Source organism: Ambystoma mexicanum, chromosome 6p, assembly GCF_040938575.1.
Source record: "Ambystoma mexicanum isolate Mex_15411 chromosome 6p, UKY_AmexF1_1, whole genome shotgun sequence".
Lineage (NCBI taxonomy): Eukaryota > Metazoa > Chordata > Amphibia > Caudata > Ambystomatidae > Ambystoma > Ambystoma mexicanum.
Window position 1 is genome coordinate 219,828,147 of NC_090935.1, and position 20,431 is coordinate 219,848,577.

Sequence of the window (20,431 nt, forward strand, 5' to 3'; positions counted from 1 at the left end):
GGATATATGGCTCAAGTTTTTCATCTCGATCAAGAGGAGTGGCAATTTTAATCAAGCGGAATTGTCCTTTGAGGATTGTAAGGGAAATGTCAGATAATGAGGGCAGGATGGTGGCTTTGCTGGTTAATATTCAAGGTTGTTTGGTGACGTTATGTAACATTTATGCCCCGTCAGTAGATGATGGTTCATGCTTTAGGCAAGTGGCGCAGACGCTTCAGGACTTGGGTTCAGACAACATCATTCTTGGTGGTGACTTTAACACTGTTTTGAATAAGGATTTGGATAGGAGTGTACCAGGAAATTTTAGACATAGTGATCGTCACTATGTTTCTCTTAAAAACTTGTTAGATGTTGGAGGAACATGCTATACGAGATTGTTGGAGATTGCAACATCCGCATGCTAGAGAGTACAGTTTTTACTCAGGTGCACATTCAGTTTATTCCAGACTAGACATGTTGTTGACAGCTGGTCTGATGACCAAGAATTTTATGTCAAGCGAGATTGGCCCGATTTTATTGTCGGATCATGCACACGTGAGGATGAACATTGACTTGGAAAATACTGTTCGGAGAACGTACACGTGGAGAATGGATAATGCGTTTTTAAAGATGGAAAAAGAGGTGGATAAGTTGAAGGCAGAAATTGACTTTTTTGTTTCAGTAAATCATACTGGTGATGTGCGGCCAGAGGTGGTCTGGGAAGCTTTAAAATGCACTATGAGGGGTTATCTGATTAATTTGACGTGTGGATTGAGAAAGAAAACTGCAAATAGACAGAAGGAACTTGAAATTAGGGTTGGTGCTTTATCAAAGACAGTTATGGCTGACCCATCTGACAGAGATAGTTTTACTGAATTGAGGATACTGAAAAAGGAACTTAATGGCATAATTGAGGAAAAACAGAATATATTGTAACCTGAAATGTGATTACTTTGAAAAGGGTGAGAAGTGTGATAAATGGTTGGCGTGTAGATTGAGAATGCGGGAGGCTGAAAGATCAATTGCATCTATTCAAGATAAGGATGGCCAAATCACTTTTATGCCGAAAGAAATTAACAATGTTTTTCAGGAATATTATATGCATTTATATAAGAGTGAAATTGATGCGCCTGTCAGGACTATTGACTTTCTGGAGAGTGTGAATCTTGCTAGGGTTTCGGATTGTGACTCACAGTTATTGGAGAAGGATCTGACAATAGATGAGATTAAGATGGCTATCGGCAAACTAAATGTGGGAAAATCGCCGGGATCTGATGGCTTCCCGGTAGAATTCTACAAGATATTGCCTGATTCAGCCCTGAATCTTCTTAAAGATATGTATGTGTCCTCTTTGGCTGAGGGTGTACTGCCGGCGTCGACTAGACATGCTATGATATCTGTCTTTCCGAAGAAGGGCAAAGATGAAACGCTTCCTGGAAGTTATCGGCCGATTAGTCTGATTAACACAGACAATAAAATCTTGGCTAAGATCATGGCTAATAGATTGGAAGGTCTAATACCGAGGTTAATTAGTGAAAATCAGTCGGGGTTTGTAAAAGGGAGGAGTACCTCCAGTAATATCAGACGTTTATTTCACACACTTAATAAGGCATCGAATGAGACTGGAGAGATCGCTGCGTTTTCGTTGGACGCGGAGAAGGCTTTCGATAGGGTGGAGTGGAACTACTTATTCTTGGTGCTTGAGAAGTTGGGTTTTGGAGTGAATTTTATATCATGGATTAGGCTCTTGTATACGGAACCGACAGCAGATGTTAACACTAATGGTATTCGATCTGATCCATTTAGACTGGAGATGGGGACAAGACAAGGCTGCCCTCTTTCACCTTTGTTATTTGTTCTGGCGATTGAACCTTTGGTGGATGCCAATCGTGATCAACTGAATATAATTGGTGTTTCGTGTTGGGGTCTGTGTCAAAAAATATGGCTGTTTGCAGATGACATACTTTTGGTCCTGCGGGACTTACGTCTTTCATTACCGACATTGATGGGGGTCTTAACCTCATTTCAGGAGATTTCTGGTTTTAGAGTGAATTGGGACAAATCTGAAGTGTTGCCGCTGGTTCCTGGGTGTAACAAAAATATGTCACTGATCTAGGGTTTCGGTGGTGTCCCGATAGGATGTTGTATCTGGGGATTTGGATCACCCCGAAGATTTGTGACTTGGTAAGAGTGAACATGAATGTGATTACAGTGGCTTTTAAATCCGATTTAGAACGCTGGGGGTTACTGAAGCTGTCACTTTGGGGAAAGGTGAACGCATTAAAAATGATGTCAGCCCCTAATATTAACTATATTTTAAGTATGATCCCTTTGAAGGTTAATGTATCATATTGGAAAGAATTGGAAAGGCTTATACAAGGTTTCTTGTGGGACAATAAACCGGCAAGATTGAGTTTGTGGAAGTTACAACTGCCTTTAGAGAAGGGCGGTTTAGGTGTACCAAACTTCAGGGCCTACCATCTGGCCTTCAGTTGTGCATTTTTGGTGGATTACATGGAATTGAGTCCAAGTGTATGGGCTGTGGCCGAGGCAAGTGCAAATGGTCCATTATCTCCTAGGGCATTGTTAACCTCTATATTGAAGGGAGTAAAGGATATACTGACTACATCACTGAGAGACTCCTGGAAGAATTTGAATGTCTTATTGGGTGTGGACGCGTACAGGGATCCATGTGCGTCTATTTGGATGAATCCGTCTATTAAATTGAATGGCAAATCATTTTTCTGGCCTGAATGGTTTTTGGGAGGTATCAAATGGATTGGAGATCTCTTCAATGATGGTGTGTGGAAATCTGCGAGGGAATTGCAAAGTGAGTTCAGTATTGATGGATTCAGATTATCGGATTACAGGAAATTGAAGTTAGCAGTTGGTATAATTGATTTTCAGAATGGTCTAAACCTGGAATTTCTTACGAGGAAATCATTGGTGAATGAGGGCGGCTTGGCGAGCCGGGTGTATAGGCAGATTGCTAATAATTATAAAAGCAATGATGGCCTAAGAATTGAATGGGGTCGGAGAATTGGAGCGGACATTACTGAGGAAAGTTGTATACGGATGTGTGAGAATGTCAAATTGTGTTCCTTGGGACTGACTGAACGGGCAAGACAAATTAAGATCTTGAATAGGGTGTACTGGACCCCGGAAAAATTGTGGAGGAGAGGGTTGAAGGATGGACCGGAATGTTGGGCATGTGTTCAGGAAGATGGTACTATGGAACATATGTTGTGGGATTGTGTGAAGGTCCGTGGGTTTTGGAACGATATCGGTGTTATCTGTGAGAATGTCTTGGATGTGACAATTGATTTTAATTTTGAGACATTAATTCTGGGGAATGATTCCATTTTGGAAGATCTCACTCTGTGCCAGAAAAAATGGTTCTTCAGAGGAGCTGCAATGGGTAAAAAGATTATCCTTAGAAATTGGAAGTCGATTGCTACATTAGACAAAGAGCTGTGGCTGACTGAGATGGGGAATTTGGCAGCTATGGAGAAACGACTGTATAGAAAGCAAGGCAAACTAGGTTTGTTTCTTAAGATTTGGGGGAAATTTTTAGAACTGTGTTGATCTGATCTTGTAGGTAACGAGATGTGAACATGGGGTTGGGTGGGTTTGGGTCCTGAAATTTTGTTGTGTATTTACTGTTTCTGTGATTTTGTATATAATGTTAAAGTATTGTGAGTTGGTGTATATTGTAAATAAATTATTCAAAAAAAAAAAGTACTTGTATATGTCAACTAAGGTCCAAATTAGATTGAACGCACAAGGGAAATTAACCAAAGAGATCAGTGCTCAAAGAGGACTGAAACAGGGATGCCCATTGGCGCTGACCTTGTTCAACCTATTTTTATCTGACCTTTGGGAGACTTTAGATGGTGTTCAATGTTTTCCACTGAGAATGGGTGGGTATAAGCTGGCATGGATTCTGTATGCCGACGATCTTGTTATGATCGACCAGACTCCAATAGGTCGGCACAGGAGCCTGGATGGCCTACGCGAATATACAAACTAAAATGGGTTAGAGATAAATACATTTAACCACCACGATAGGGAGACAGAAACAGCCCTTCAAATGGAAACTGGGCGGCAATGCACTTAAACAAGTTCCATCCGTTGTCTACCTAGGAGCTTACATTAATTCAGTTTAGATGACACACCCCGACAAAGGGATCTGAAAATAAAAATTAAAAGTTTGACAGCCCAATGAATATTGATCCATAAAAAATATGGCAAAATTTCCATTCTCCCAATCTTGACTTTTTATAAAACTACAGTAGTCTCCATTTTGACTTACGGGGCTGAAGACTTTTTGTCTACTCCTTGAAAAATCTGGGCCTCATTAGAGGGCTTTTTCCAGAGAAAGATATTGGGCCTCATTACACGGACGGCGGTAAGTGTTAACGGTCACCGTTAATTGTAACGGTGACCGTAAACCCTTACCGCCGTACGTACTACGAGGTCCCTTTGCGGGTTGGGGAATTTAACGCCTTGGTGCTAATTACGGCACCGCAAATTTGCGGTACCGTAATTAGCACCTTCCCCATTCCCATTATGCCCTATGGGGCAAAAATGGGAATGGGGAAGGGCAATGGTGGAAGGGGGAATTACCGCCCCACCAACCTTGGAGTAGGGCGGCAATTCCCCTTTCTGCCAAGGCGGTGCCAGTAATTTACCGGCATGGACCAAGGTGCTAATAGCACCTTGGTCCACCGCCTACCGTGTAATGAGGCCCATTGTGTTTCCCCAGGAGGGTCCCTACATCGGTCATTAGATCCGAACTGGATTTCATTTCCATTTATGCAAGATCGGTGGGAAAGACACTTTCTTTATTCAGAAAGTGTACTATGTCCCCACTGGCTATCCCTCATCAAATACTAAAAGCGGAACTGGCGGGAGTCAAGAACGATCTGTTGGGTCAGTGGTTATGGGGCTGTTGGTCCATACTGGGAGCACTGGGAATCAAACACGAAACGCTGATGTTAAACCCAGGGAAGGTCGAAAGAAGGCTGTGGGCATCAGATTGGATTCTGACGATAGAAGACAATAATAGCCCCTAGCTACAGGCTAACCTGAAAAATGAAAATGAAGCATATAATTGCTTACCAAACTTGACGAAATTCCCTAATGCTTGGTACAGACAGCAGTACATGAAATTCTGCTTGAATATACATCGAACAAAGCAGATCTTGAAGTTAAACAGGCGGAGAGAGGACACATGCTGCAGATTCTGTGCTATAAAAGGGAAGCTGGAAACACCAAAGCATATTACATTGTTTTGCTCGGGTCTGAGAAATGTAAGAACCAGGCATATTGGTAGGCTCTTGTTGACTAGAGAGTCTCTGGACGCAGAAGATTTGTTGGCGCTGCTTTTAACTGGGGGGAATTATTCAATCATTTTCAGTCTAGTGCAGTTTCTGAAAGAAGTTTTGGAACTGAAGGAAAACTTTTTTTGAGTCCTGTGCGAATTTCATTAAAGATTTACGCAAAATGAAATTTTAATCTAATATGATTATGAGACGATTAGTGGAGAATGATGTTAAATTGTAGAGTCATGGGTCGCTCTTGATGTGGCATGACGTGTACTTCTGTTTGATGGATGTTATAGATAAAGGCTTGTAAAAAACCATATATCTTAATAAAAAAAGAAAAATAAAACAATGGGCCTCATTCCAAGTCCGGCGGTAACCGAGCCGGAAAAACCGGCAGGTTGCTGCCAGACTTGGAATGAATTACCGCCTCTGTGATTGCCGGAATCACTGGGGCATTACAACCCCGGTGACCCGGTAATTCCGGCGGCGGAATTCCGTAAATCCCCATTCCCATGGAGTCAATGGAAACACTGGTTCCATCTATGACGGAACCAGTGTTTCCATTTCCGTCTGCAGGCGGGTGGCGTTACTCCCGCCAGGTCAGACCTGGCGGGAGTGACTCCACCCTCCTGCAGAACTCGTAATCTGCCCGTCCGGAAACAACGGTGGCGGCGGGTCTACCGCCACCGTTGTTTCCGGACCGGCAGACTCTAAATGAGGCCCAATGGCTTTTCTAACACATGGACATATTCTGCCCAATCGCGATGCCAACCAATCTTGTTAAATAACTTGGTAGTTGTTGCTACATATACCATATACCTCACTCGGGTTCATAGCAGCTCCAAGTGTTGATAACAGGGGGGCAAGTAGGTTTGATAAAGAGAACCCTCTGTTTAATGCCAACATTAGTCTCCAAAGAAATGAATGCAAGTTCTAATCTCAAGATTGCCATTGGTACACAGGATGGCAGACCCAATATTTTCTTCCAAAAATGTCCCTCTATAACTTGGAGCCAAACAAGATCTTTTAAAGTAAGTGCTTCCAAGCCTTAGAGATCTGCAGAAAAAAAGAAAATACTAGAGGACGGAATGAGATCATGACTGGTTTATGCTCTTATGATTCCACCACCACACTGCCAATGTTTTGGTGAAAAAGCGTACACAAGCATAACTAAGTGTCCTCTCGGGATTGTCCTTGGATGTTTACATTGCAAGATGTGTGATGGGCGACCTTTTGCGTATGTCGAAACTTGACTCATGAGCAGTATGATCGCCTCTAATGCTAAACCATGGGAAAAGCAGAGCTGGGCAATTAGTTTTCTTTGAAGCATATCGACAATAGCGGAAAAAGCAACACATGTTTGGGAGGCGGCTCCCAGAGAGGCTGCTTTTGTATCACAACAAATGTCCATGACATGTACTCTTCATGTTTTAGAGCAGCCAAGCGGCACACCTGCCTTTCGAAACACACATGACTGTGGCCAGAGAATATTCGCAGTTCTTCCAGTGTAACCATGAGTTGTGTCATTGTTTTGTTAATATACAGTAACAGTTTGTCATCTCTATTGATGTGTAGAAGGACGGTCCATTTGACAAAGTTTGCCAAAATATTTATTCATTGATAATATGTTTCTATGGACATTCTTACACATTGTCCAGCTGAGATAGCATTTCATTTGCATACTTTTTAAGTCAGCATTATTAAATAGGGAGCATTTGCTTAGCAACTGAAAGACACATGTTTAGTATTCATTGTATGTTGTTGTCAAACTGAATTGGGTTAGGAAGGCGTGTGAGCTATTATCGAAATTGCAAATGTGGAACTATAGATCTTGGGCTGGAAACCGGTCTTGCTCACTTGACCAAATGATTTGCTCATCGGCAAATCAATCACTCAATGAGTTTTATTTTCCCTAAATTAGGAAATTGGAATCCGAAAAAACTCCTATTTATGCGTGAGTCAATAGAATATAGTGCTGCTCTATGTAGAATGTCAGTGCTGTCCAGTTATATAGTGCAAACCACAACCACTCCCTTCTAAAATGTGATTAATTTTAGAGAAAATCAAATACATATGCTACCATATGGATACATTAGCAAGGGACTTAGTCAGATTTTAATCGTGTAGGCCACTTAAAGATGATTGGTTTGAGTTGTGTTTACATTACTACTAGTGCGGCACTAGTCTGACAATTTAATTTCCAAGACAGAAATGATAAACATATTGTACCACCTTTACTGGCTAGCTTAATGGGCAGGTGTGGCCAGGCATACAGTACTCATCTTTCAGTAAGACTTGGTTAGGAGTCGAAGTGGATTTGGGGGTCATGCCTTCAAATGCTCAAACCCCACTGTAACAAAATAAAGTCTTAAAAAACAAAGTTAGACATACACCATTGTCAAACTCAATAGCACACCGAAACCTTCCCACATAATCCTGCTTCATCATTTGGCCCGCTCTCCCATGGAAGGCTTGTGCCTTGTTTCCGCTCTTCACACTGGCTCCACCACCACCCATACTGCAGAGACGGGCACACAAGGCGCGGTTTAGTGTACCCCTGCACACACCACAGCCACAATCCATCGGTCCTTAAGGAGGCCCTTGCCCTCCACCCCCCAGCCCCCAAGAAACCGAGGGCAAGAGACCTGTAGTTCAAGCTCTTCTATGCAACCTCACTAACAGCTCTGTAGAAATGGGGACAGGAGTCCACAAGAGCAGGTCCGTTCTCTGGACCACCTATCTTGCAGAAATAAAAGACAAAAGCTGGGTGTCAGAGTGAAACAGACCTGAGCTATACTACATACCCTCCAGAGCAGCAGTGGCACTGTAAGAAAGTAGCTACTCCTCTACCACTACCCCCTACTACTTCAAACAGCAGCCTATTAGTATCATTTCTGTATAGCTCCCCTCAAAGCCTTTTCCTGCAGGAAGCCCCTGAGCTTAACGTAACCACATGAAAATGTATTTCAGATTTTTCAGGTGAGGAGGTAAGGACACAAAATTGTGGATCCAACAAGGAAAATTGAAGAGAGCCCATTGTGTTCAATTAGAATATGTTATGACTGCTACTTAGTCTGGTGCCCGTCTCTTTGGAATAAAAACAATCAGGGCCGGCTTTAAGACTGGGCGGCCAGGGCAGATGCCCAGGGTGCGACGTTATTCGCCACTGTGCCAGCTCAAGAGAAGTTGTTCAAGGGCTCCCCCAAGCTAGCGTGGTAGGTGAATGCACGGCAGGCACCCTATTGTAATAAAACGCGCCCTGCTCTCCAGCTGGTGCTGTGTGCGCTCCCTTGAGGGGTGGATTTTATTACAAGTGCTGATGCTAAACCAGCATGGGGTCGCCTTTCAAAGGCGACCCCATGCTGCTTTAGCATTGGCTCCCTATTGAAGTGATTAACCCCTCCCGCTGCACCATGGGAGCCGGGAGTTAAGCACATATTAACTGCTGGTTTGGCAGCAGCTCTGTATTTAGCAGAGCAATGGGGAGAGGAAACATTTTTTTGCACCCACCCCATGTAGGGACCTGGGGGGTAAAGAGGGGTGCCGGAAGGTTAGGTGGGCCACCAAATTTTGTTTCCTCCCCTGGGGCAATGCCAGCTGTAAGGCCGGCCCTAATCACAATACTGTATGTACTTTTAAAAGCAAGCCTTACAAGTTGATCTTAATAAACCATTCAACTATGCATTCGTGTCCACTTGTGATTTGCATTTGTTTTTATTTCCCTAGCTCCGCCCAGAATTCTCAACATCACAGTTGGTTTTGACACTGATCGTGGGTACAACGCACAGTGCCTAGCAGAGGGGGAGCCCCTGCCCTCTCTCCAATGGACGGGCCCGTGGCACGTGAAGCAAGCGAACCACACTCCCGTGGCGCGCACCAGCCTGGGCCATCAGGTGACCGAGCTGCACTATCTGACGCAGGACGGAAAGTACACGTGCATCGCCACGAATAGCCATGGAAAGGCTGAGGGAACCGTCTACTTCTTCAAGTTCAAGTCGGGAAGCGACAGTTCCCCTTTCCTCATTCTGCTCTACACTACAATTGCCATCAAAATACTTATACTGTTTATCATTTTAGGAGTGGCCGCTTATGTGAGGCAAGGTAGGTACTGGTAACATGTCCTGTGTTGTATTGAATATGTTTTTTCAGACCTTGAAATCCCCCAGCTTCCAAGAGCAGCGGATGCGCATCAAATATCTGCAGTGATGTTATATTTGGCGATATGAATTGCAGGGGAATTCATTTGCCGTTTTCGTCATACTCATTTAATTGTCATATTGGCCAGTTATAAAATATAGTGGAAACAAAAGAAGGGCTTACAGCATTACCTGACCCTCATATCGAAGGTAAGGCAATGCTATAAAGTCCTACTTTTGTTTTGATACTTGACTCTGTTATTTTAAATGTTATTGGTGATGGTATAATGTGATTCCTGATAATGGTTTGCCCTACTTGGAAATGGAGGGCCTTGAGGAGACAGAGGGTGGTGGGGAAGTTTGCGGGATAGTGGAAGGACATCACAGTTATTTTTCCTAAATTGGGGATGTGAGGCAAATCATGGCAAACAGAAGCGTGGGATGATGTGTGTGTTGCACTCCAATATCCCTGGGTGGGCCTGTAGCTTGATGTCAGTAGGTGTCCAGAGACTTCAGACCAGCCTCCATGCGAGTAAGCTTCTGGAGGTCATGCCATGTTGGTCAGTGTGTAGTGTATCCGTCCAAGAGATAATTAGGGTGTAGGGTGAGAGTGAAACGTGTTATATTTCAAGAGTTGCATGTGATGAGCCGGGTGGCGGGCGTCACTGCAAACAGTTGGAAGCAGGTGAGATCCGACACGGAGCAAGCGCCACACTTGCAGACTGAAGTACAGAAATGTGTACAATGAATTCTGTTGTTATGGAAATAAAAACTGCGGCCAAGTTTGCCATTTGAAAATACTGTCACGCCAATTCTTTGCTTGGAAAGAATGAAAGTGCAGCGTAAGAACTTGCGCAAATGACTAATTGGCAAGAAAGGCAAATGGACAAATGCAGGGGTTATATAACAGGATAACACTGGCATCAAATAATGGCACAGCCATTCTGTAGTTGCAAACATCACATGACATAGAAAGGAAATTACGGTTTAGCATGTCATGGCACATATACTGTCCTAGTACATGCACGACAGTGTTTATATCCTCTGATGTTAGGGCTTATACTGGCCTGGTTCTCCTGATGTGTCATAAACTTGTGTAAGTGGTCAGGTGACCAGGGCCCTCACATTTGGCATAGAGACTGGCTTGACCCTAGGGGTTGGTGTACATGTTGGGCTCATCCACAGATGCTGGTGTTTACATCCCCGGATGATGGTTAAATACTTGCCCACTCCCCAAGATCTTGGTGTATACTCAGTGTTAGCCGCCGTTGTTGCTTAATACGATGTTTTAAGCCTCTACCCAGAGGTCTTCAAACTGTGGGGCGCGCCCCCCCATGGGGGCATGGCCGCATTCCAGGGGGAGCGCCAGAGCCCAGCATGAAATGTAAAAAAAAAAACACTTTTTCTTTTTTTTTTTCTTTAGATTGGAGGAAATGGCAAGGGGCAGCTCACATGGGCAGACTGGGCCAAAAAACGGTCTTAGGCACCAATGAAAAAATGGCCAGCAGTTGCAAATGGATATTCAGTGTTTAGTCACAGGCTGTTTGAATAGTACCCAAGAGGTTTTTTTTTGTTCAAATGTAAACAAATGGTGATAATTAAAGAATATTTGTTCAGCAACAATGGTCAAAACTACTAGCTGCATAGTGAAGTAACTCCTCAAACTGGCCCACATTGGCCAAAAAAGTGGCCCATTTTTACTGGCCTACACTAGCATTTTGCATTTTTGGTACGGTCATCGTCCTATTGCCCTATAGGCCAGTCCAAGCCTGCTGGCTCATCCATAATGGGTGAAAGGGCGTCCACCTACTGGCCACCTCACCCATTATGGAGGAGCCGAGGAGCCAGCCCAGTGAAACACTGAGCACTCCCTCAGCTGCTTTTTCCAGCTGAGGGAGTGCTCCTGGGCTGGCTGAACTGTCAAAGGGAAACTCTGTTTGCCTTTGACAGTTCATTTCCCCAGCCGCACATGATCACTGAGCCATGCAACGCTGGGGGTGTTTTGCTTCTCCAGCCTTAAATAGCTCATTGGAAATGCTGGCTGGGGCACTGCATGTATGTATGTATGTGTGAGGGGGTGCTCCTGCGCCTCCTCGCACATACGGGCATCGCAACCTGGAGCGGGGCATTTTAGCAACCACACTAGGTATGTTTATGGCGATTTATTTTTTATTTAAATGTATATGGATGTGTGTATGCTTGTGTTATGGGACTGTGGTGGGAGCAGGATGGGCGGCTCACTGGGATAGTGGTGGGAGTAGTGTGGGGAGAGCCCAAGGTCTGTACTGGGTGTAGGGTGCGGTGACGGCACGCAAAAGTTCATAGCGATTTCTACATACTGTCCATCTGGCACTTTTGGGGGGCCCGGCCTGCCCAAACATTGCTCAGGGGTGGCCCAGGCCAAAAAAGTTTAAAGACCACTGCTCTACACCATACTAACTTTGTGTATTAATACTGCTGTATAAGGCCAAATGCAGTGCTGCAGTGAGAGATTAGACTCTGGGTGATTCCAAGGAGCTGGTGGCTGTGCCTTACAATATCGGTGGAGGAGCAGTAAGGTCTTTCCTGGAGCCATTCAACATTGTGGCGGGTGCTTTGAACCTGGGCCACGTCAGCTTGTGCTGAAAACGGACAGCTGAAAACGCGCGCGGTGCGCCTCAAAGTGCGGCCAAGTGCAGTCCTGCAGTGATAGACTGCTCGGACTCTGTGGGTGATTCCAAAGTCAGTCATGGGGGGTGAAATGGGTAGTTAAGAGTGCTCCTACCTGGCTAAGGCAATATCGCTTAAGTGCTAGTTTATTGGGGTGGAGGATAGTCATGTTGTAATGTGGGGGTAGCGCTTTGCAGTGGTGCTGAGCAAGGAGGGAGAAGGAGCGAAAGTGACAGGATGGCACTAGCCAAAACACACATTATAATGCTGTTATTGACAGTTCGAATTCAGTGCTAAAAGAAGAATTAACGCTATCATTTTAGCACTAATAATAATAATAATTTACTTCTTACATAGAAATAAATTACACACCCATAGGCTTCAGAGCGGTGAAATAACAGAAGACATTATTATAGTGACTAGTTATTTAAAATCTATGTAATACATGCACATCTTATTTCTAGTAATCCCTATTTTCTACTGCCCTCTATTATATACTTTTGTGAGGACCTCTCTCTGCCAGAAGTAAAACTGCAGCCATGATGAATTAGTGTCCAGTGATAAAGTCGCCTGGGAAATGGCCGCCAGAGGGCGACATTTCCCAGAAAATGCACCCTCATTAATATCAAACACTTTCCCCAAATATTCTAGGATTGGAGTTTATAATATACAATGATACCCCTCGTAGACTATTTGTGGAAAGTACTTTAGGGGTGAGGAAAAAAAGTCACCTACCTGCCGACTTTTTTCAGGCGCCATCATCACATGGAACCGATAAATTGCACACCTTCATAACAACATCAGCCTAAACTCACATTCACCCTGTGGATGTCAGATCAATCTTACGCAGAATGAAGTTTATTCTATTGTTTAAGTGACTAGTTATGTTGTTTTTGTTAACCGCTTTTTCTATATACAACTCAATAAAAACCTGTTAGACTGATATAACAGTGGGAGCATAGCCTTTGCTATTTGCTGGCAGTAGACCTGCAATCATGGTAAAATGCACCACATTAAAACATCAGCCAAAGCACATATTTTCAACCTGTTCAACCTAGAGAGAAATAACAATTGTTCTTTATCGCCATTATCAACCCCTGCGGGCTGTTATTATTTGCTTTATATTTCTCAATGAATCTCCTGGCAGCCACAGGACTTATTTTTACAGGTGTATTTTCCAAAAGGAGATGGACATTCATAAAAACCTAGCTTCTTGTGTTTTTTTGAGATTTGTCATTTCTTATATAAATAATAATAACCACCGGTGCATGGAATACTTTGTGAAAGAGTACTGCTAATAGTGTTCGCTACAGTAAAACTGTCCCTATAAATAGGATTCGAGTCAATAATCTAAAATTGGAAAACGATATATTCCTGCCATCATGTTTGTTTCAAAAAGCAGAGCTCGGATGGGCAGAGATTAAACTAAGATGCAATTACAGTGACTTGAAATAGATCCCGCCCACACATTTGCTCCCAACCTTTTTCGTGAAAACATTCCTCTGTCTTTCCCTGCCCCTGCTCCCTGATTTTGAAAGGGCCCCTCAGCTTTAGATTGCATCTTTTTGTTTATTTGTGGGAAGCATAATCACCGATTACTGTCATTGTATTTATTCTCCAACTTTCTAGATACCCGGAAAGTTCCATCCCCATCCCCCCCCCCCCCGCCCCCGCACCTCAAGCTGTCCTCCTAACATCCCCCAGCTGTCATACTGTGTGCTAGCCCAGACAACTACCCCGCTTCACAATCCTCCCACCTTTCATTTAGAATGGCAGAGGCAGCATCGGTCAGCCTCTTCTTCACTTGTCACTTGCCTCTCACACAGGCTGCCTGCCTAACACCCCTACGTCTCCAATATGGTTACTTTATGGGTCTAACACCAGTCCCAGCGCCTCTGCTTATGAAAATATCGTTTTATGTTCCACTTGCCACGAGGAGTTTGTTTACTCCTCTCACTACCGCAGCTTACATTTTAAAATCATGCCTACCACAATGCTTGCCTTTCCTTTAATGGTTTCATGATTGCCTTCATCAGATGGGGTGAAACGTGAACTGTTTTGCCCAAAGATTTGTTCAATGTCTTTACAAGCGGAATGATTGGATATAAGAGCATTCACTAGGAGGGCAGAAGGTGGTGCTTAAGAAGCGAGAAGTAACAACAGGGTCAGTAAGGCTTGAAAACCCGGGAGTGCAACTGCCTTCCCAAACCGTAGGAGCATACTGTTACACAAAAGACGGTTCACTGGGGAAACATTGATCTACTTGCATGTGATGGCACGAAGGAAGGGTGATTGTAGTGATTCAAGGGTAGTCCTAAGCATGGGACTGTCACAGGTTTCTCCCCTTCTCACCTGTTTCTCCTTACTTGCGACCTTCTTGGAAGTGGCTTCCTTCTTTCGTACTGTCCGATACTTGTATAGGCCTGGGCGCGGGTCTTTGGATTCCAGCATGAGCTCTTGTTGCCTTCCGCTAGAAAGCGTTCAGTATCCAGGACGTGGAACCAGAATGGAGATAGTCCAGGCTCGGAAGGAACCGAAGCGCCGTAGGACCGAGCACAAGATTAATCCAGGAATGAACCACGGAAGGAGAAAAGGAAGGGGACAAACGAGTACCAGGAATAGGAAGGAGGAAATGAAAGGAATCAAAAATGAGCACGGAGCGGACTTCGAAAACACAAGTCTAACTACTCCAAGCAGTAGCGGGGTCGTGGCTCTTTTCTAGGAAGTTGAGTGTAACGTGGAGCGGTTGGTATGCAGTGTTTCGAAACGGTCGGCCATGTTGGTAGAATTACGGAGTTCATACCGCGGTGCATCATGGACCATGAAGTCCAGAATGGACGAATTTGGCGGTTCATGACAGGGACACAAGATGGTGAGCTGTTCTGGCACTCTGGTAAGGCACCCTAACCCTTCCGGGGAGATTTGGGGGGTGCCTGTCCCTAGACATCGGGTGGTGTAATGCCTCTCTGGGAGGGAAAAGAAAAAAGGCTGACTCTAGCTCTCTGCATGTGGTTGTCTGTATACCGCATAAGTTCTATCACCAACAGCCTAAAAGATGGGGGAAGGGCAACCAACGGTGTAGTGAGTGAGTACGAAAGGGGGATTAGATCTCATAGTCATGAACCAAGCAACTTTGGTTGGCATGTGTAGGCTGGAGACATTGGGATTTTTTGACTAATTTTATTCACCCTGATGGCTCAATGCCGTTTGCATGTGGGTGGTTGCCCAAACAATGGTAGTATAAAACAACGTGGGTTGGAATTTTCAAATTGTTCTTAAAAACACACAAAACCCACTGGATATGGGGTGTGCTGAAAAACCCATGCTTTCTGGGTTCTTTTGTGGTTTTGGCGGTACCCCCTGTTGGTCTTGGGGATATCGTGTGGTGTTGTGGTAGAGCCACAACAGGTCTGGTCGACCAGTTTCGATGGTTCACTAGTGGTTTTAGACCATCTTCTTCAGGACGCGAAAGGCTTCATGTGTTAGTCAATAACGTCTTCCTGCTCTTAGTAGGGCAGCATAGGCAGGCTGATGGGATCCTGGATAGGAGACACAAGAACATTGCGAGAAGGATGTAAGTTTTCCTCTAATTGCAATGTTGCAGAGTGATAGATCCAGAACCTGCTAAGAACCCGGACGCAAGGGTTTTTAAGCACTCCCCATATCCAGTGGGTTTTGTGTGCTTTTAAGAACAATTTGAAAGTCCCAACCCAAGTTGTTTTATACTGCCATTGTTTGGGCAACCACCCACATGCCAAGAGCATTGAGCCATCAGGGTGAATAAAATTAGTTAAAAAATCCCAATGTCTCCAGCCTACACATGCCAACCAAAGTTGCTTGGTTCATGACTACGAGATCTATCCCTCTCTCGTACTCACTACACCGTTGGTTGCTCTTCCCCCATCTTTTAGGCTGTTGGTGATAGAACTGTATGCGGTATACAGACAACCACATGCAGAGAGCTAGAGCCAGTCTCTTCTCTTTTGTCTCCGAGTCAGGCGTTACACCACCTGCTGTCTAGGGATAGGCAGCCCCCAACAAAACACCACCCCCAGAAGGGTTAGGGTGCCTTACCAGAGGGCCAGAACAGCTCACCATCTTGTGCCCAGTGCTTAAGAAGAACCAGGTATTTTCAAAGGAAAGGAAGTTGCTCTTGTACCAATATATGCTCTTTCATCATAGGCATCAGCGGTCAGCGCTCTCCTTTGTTATTAGCAACAGCAGGACGTTCTGTGTAACCACATAGAAATGAGCATCTGTCAGCTTCCCACTGCATCCTTTATTTATTTATTTGAATTTATAAAGCGCACAAAGCGGCCCTGGGGCCTCGTTGCACTGTTACAGCAGTGATTACTTGGTTACAAAGAGAAAGAACAACTGTCTGTGGCTCTTGGTTACATTGAACCTATTGCCAAACAGGCGAGATATAAGTTGACAAAAGAGCATCAAGCAAAATGGAAGAGGATGGCAAGAGGTGCCTAGATACATGCTGCAGAATGAAGGTAAAGGCATAGAGCTAGCAAGGGCAGGTGGCCTCCTCATGGACGCAGTGTGAGGGAGCGAGCTGCCCTACCCCTGCAAAACAACCCTCCTAGGTGAGCTAGCTGGAGAGTTCGGTTTTGAGCGCTTTGCGGAATGCTAGATAGGATGTCTCGTTTCGCAGGGTAGTGTGGTTGGCGTTCCAATACTTGGGAGCAAAGAACGTGAAACAGGCTCCTCCTGCTTTGGCCGTTTTGAAGCTGGGGATGTTTAGCTGGTTGTAGTGTAGTGACCTTATGGGTCTGGATGATGTTGCTCTGTTGATATTTTGTCTGTCAGAAAAGGGGGGGCTGCGAGTGAGAGGCATTTGTGTGTTAAGGACAAGGTCTTGAAGAGTATCCTTTCTTTGACTGGCAGCCAATGTGCTTTTGTCTGGCTCTGGCAATGTGCTCTCTTTTGGGAATGCTGAGGGCAGCCCTTACCGTATTGTTTTGAATCACTTGGAGTCGATTCAGATTTTTGGAGGAAGTGCCGGAAAATAAGACGTTACAATAATCTAGTTTGGCTCTAATAGTGGCTCTGGCAATGGAGAGGCAGTTTGACGCAGATAAGTACGGTTTGACCGCATTTATTAGTTTGGTCATGAAAGCGGCTGAGGACGCAATGGCGCTGACCTGGCGAGTTATTGAGAGCGTGGCGTCAATGTACACACCAAGAGGTTTGACTGCTGCTGAGACTGGAATTTGGGAGTTGTCAATGCTGAAGGAATTGTATTGTTTGTCCATCTTGTTGAGCGTTTCGTTAGGGCCAACTATGAGGAACTCAGTTTTATCGCCATTGAGGCATAATCCGTTGGCTGCCATCCAGGCTTGAATGGTGGTGTAAATTTTACATAGTGCTTCTGCATCTGTTTCATAAGAGCCAGCGAGAGGACGGAGCACTTTGGTATCGTCAGCATAGTTTGTGTAAGCTGTGCCATGATTATCCAGATTGTTGAAGAGCCGAAGAGTAAAGAGATTGTGCAGTGTGGAAGATGTGTATGAGCCCTGTGGGACTCCACAATGTATGGTGGTAGGATCATGGGACCGTTTTTTGTTTGTTTGTATAATTGTTCTTTTATAACGCCTCAGCAAGGGGTTTGTATGCGCAGGGTCGGGATTCGAACTTATGTTGATGCGTTGCCTTGCTTGCAACCGTGTTACCCCTGAGTTATCCTTCCTCCCCAATGCAGTGTGGATATAGCTGGAGATGAAATGCCATTTTATGTTTAAATTTGTTATAATGCAGTGGTATTACTAGGATCAGGGGATAGACATCCCATATAGAAATCTCTCAAAAATGGAGTTATGAGTCCTGACTAAGACACCCTGAAGCTCAGCAAGTTGAGTGACGGGTGCTTACTTCTTGCATGTGCTGGAATTCCTGCAAATCCTATCGCATTTCTGGAATTTCTTCAGAGAAATATGATCTTTCAGCAATGCTATTTAAAATAGTGGAGGTCAATCCCTACCAAACCTCCTAACCCCCATAAACAAGTCTGGCTCTTATTTAGCTAGGGGGATTCCTGCCCCCAGTAGCAAAAATAAAGTTTGACGCCCATGATTTTCATTTCCCAGAGAAAACAGGATGATATGTGGCCAGCAGACGTGGATTATACAGTAATAGTTTGCAGCGGGAGGGGGGGGGGGGGTGGTAGCCTCCCAGGCAATGAGAAGGTACAGAGCTTCGCTCAGGCCTGTAACTATGACCCCTGGGCATTACCCCCCCCCCCCCTGCCCATGTAATATTGCTTAATTAAAGTCGGAAGCAGGGACCCATTTTGCAATACTAAGCACAGTCGCCATCTTCCTATGCTCAGGAAATAGTTTCAGGAATGGTGCGGGTGTGCATCTCAAAGGGATTGTGGATCCTAGAGGTAGGAAAAGGGGGCGTTAAACACAGAATAACACACGCCCCATTCTTGCAGAAGGCCGCCCTGACCTCTTTTTGTGTGTAAAAGGAATTTGGGGTTGATCACCCTAGGTTTCCTAGAGTTATCCAGACGTGGACCCCTTGGTGACTGTGCTCAGAGAGGCACAGCTCCACCTCACTGATGAGGCCCTGTTAGGCCGAAACATGTTTCTGAGGTTGCTGTTGGTACTCTTGTTCAAAGGAGGAATGCCATAGCAATTCAGTGCTGGACTGCTCAAGTGGGCTGGACAAAGACTGATATGCAAATGGATATTCCTCCTTTGTGAAAGGTACAGTGAGCTAAAACATGTGGCTGTGGACTCTGAGTGGGTACATTCCAACAGAACGGGTTATCATGCTGTGTTCTTTCTTGCAGAGGGGCGCCCTGACCTCTTTTTGAATGTAAAAGGAACTTGGGGTTGGTCACCCTAAGTTACCTAGGGTTACCCAGACGTGGACCCCTTGCCCACTGTGCTCAGAGAGGCACAGGCCCACCTCACTGATGAGGCCCGACTAGGCCGAAACAGTTGTCCGGGTTTGCTGTTGGTACTCTTGTTCGAAGGAGGATAGACATAGTATTTCTCTGCTGGACTGCTCAAGTGGGCGGGACAAAGACTGATTTGCAAATGGATATTCCCCTCTTCCCTCTCCCCTCGTGTTGTCACATTCATCTCTCAAACATCCTACACTCGGTGCCGACTCTGTATTCAGTGTTATGCCCTGCAACAAGGATGGTTATTATAAACCGACCTGGTGAGAGCCCCCACAATACTAGCGCCTGCTTGAGCACCTCTCAAGTCCATCACGCACGCATCACCTATTTGGTCTAGCTCCCAGACTAAACTGCCTAAATGATGCCGTCACAGTAAATTGAAGTACACATAAACCTATGCCCTCTCCACTGATAACGGCTGTTAGTCCTCACACATCTACCAACACAACCACAACTATTTCCCACATTTCCCCTGTGACTTGCCCTTAAAACTTGTTTGTATTATTTTTCTCACTCTTTCTTACCACCCTACGCCAACCTCCTATTGGAACATATTCTAGCCCCATTCTTCCATTCCCACAGACATGGTCTAGTTACACAATGGGGGCGGTCACAATACATCCAATGTTTCGGACAAGATGCAGGTGTTGTAAGAGCACAATTCCCCCAGCCCACGCACCTTCACACAAACAGCACCTTGATGCCTGTGGGTTTCTCTACAAATGTAAACAAATATATTTTTTTTTACAAAATACAAATGCAGAGTATGATTTTGGGGGGTTACTATTTCGCCACAGTAGCCTCTGTCCAAATAAATGTTCTTTTTATCACCGGTGCCGAGTACACATTGGGGAAGCTGCCAGCTGTCCCCTTTCATCTTTAAGAATGGGCATGCACATCTGTGCACCGCTGTAGGGATACGTTTTCTGTGTTTGCCTGTGCATCTGGAGTGTCGATATTACTAGAGGTGGAACCGCATTATATGTTTTTTATAATTGTAGTGATATGTACTAGTATCGGTGGGTTGACATCGAAGGCAACAATCTTTCAATGTTGTCCATTGAGACTGGCTGAGGCAAAAGCTGGAGAGGTAGTGCAGCAGGCTGAGTGGCTGTTGCTTACATCTTGCATGAGTTTCTGCAAAGCCTGTGGGCTCAATCCATAGAAAACGTGCATAAATACTGCAAAGTCCCCCACGTCGAAATAGACTCAGCAGAATGGAATCCAAAGCAAAGAGAAAGAAAAGAAAACAGAACTGCACAAGGAATGCCCACAACACGCCCCTACGGAAACCAAAACCATAGCTGAAAACCAACCTTTGCGCAAACCTTCAGGTTCACCTCTGACCCAGCATTCCGGCGACACTGCATGCAATCACCTGTAAGTCAAGGCAGCACTCCTGCAAATCTGCACGAGGT

At 44.9% G+C, this 20,431-nt stretch overlaps 1 protein-coding gene across 1 annotated transcript in view; it reads left to right on the plus strand.

Annotated features, from left to right (window-relative positions):
• SIGLEC15 (sialic acid binding Ig like lectin 15) overlaps positions 1 to 20,431 on the plus strand; it is a 132,378-nt gene that overhangs the window by 64,662 nt on the left and 47,285 nt on the right. Inside the window, exon 3 of the mRNA XM_069626897.1 lies at positions 9,033 to 9,407. Coding sequence (XP_069482998.1) covers positions 9,033 to 9,407 — 375 coding nt within the window. The remainder of the gene's footprint in view (positions 1 to 9,032; positions 9,408 to 20,431) is intronic.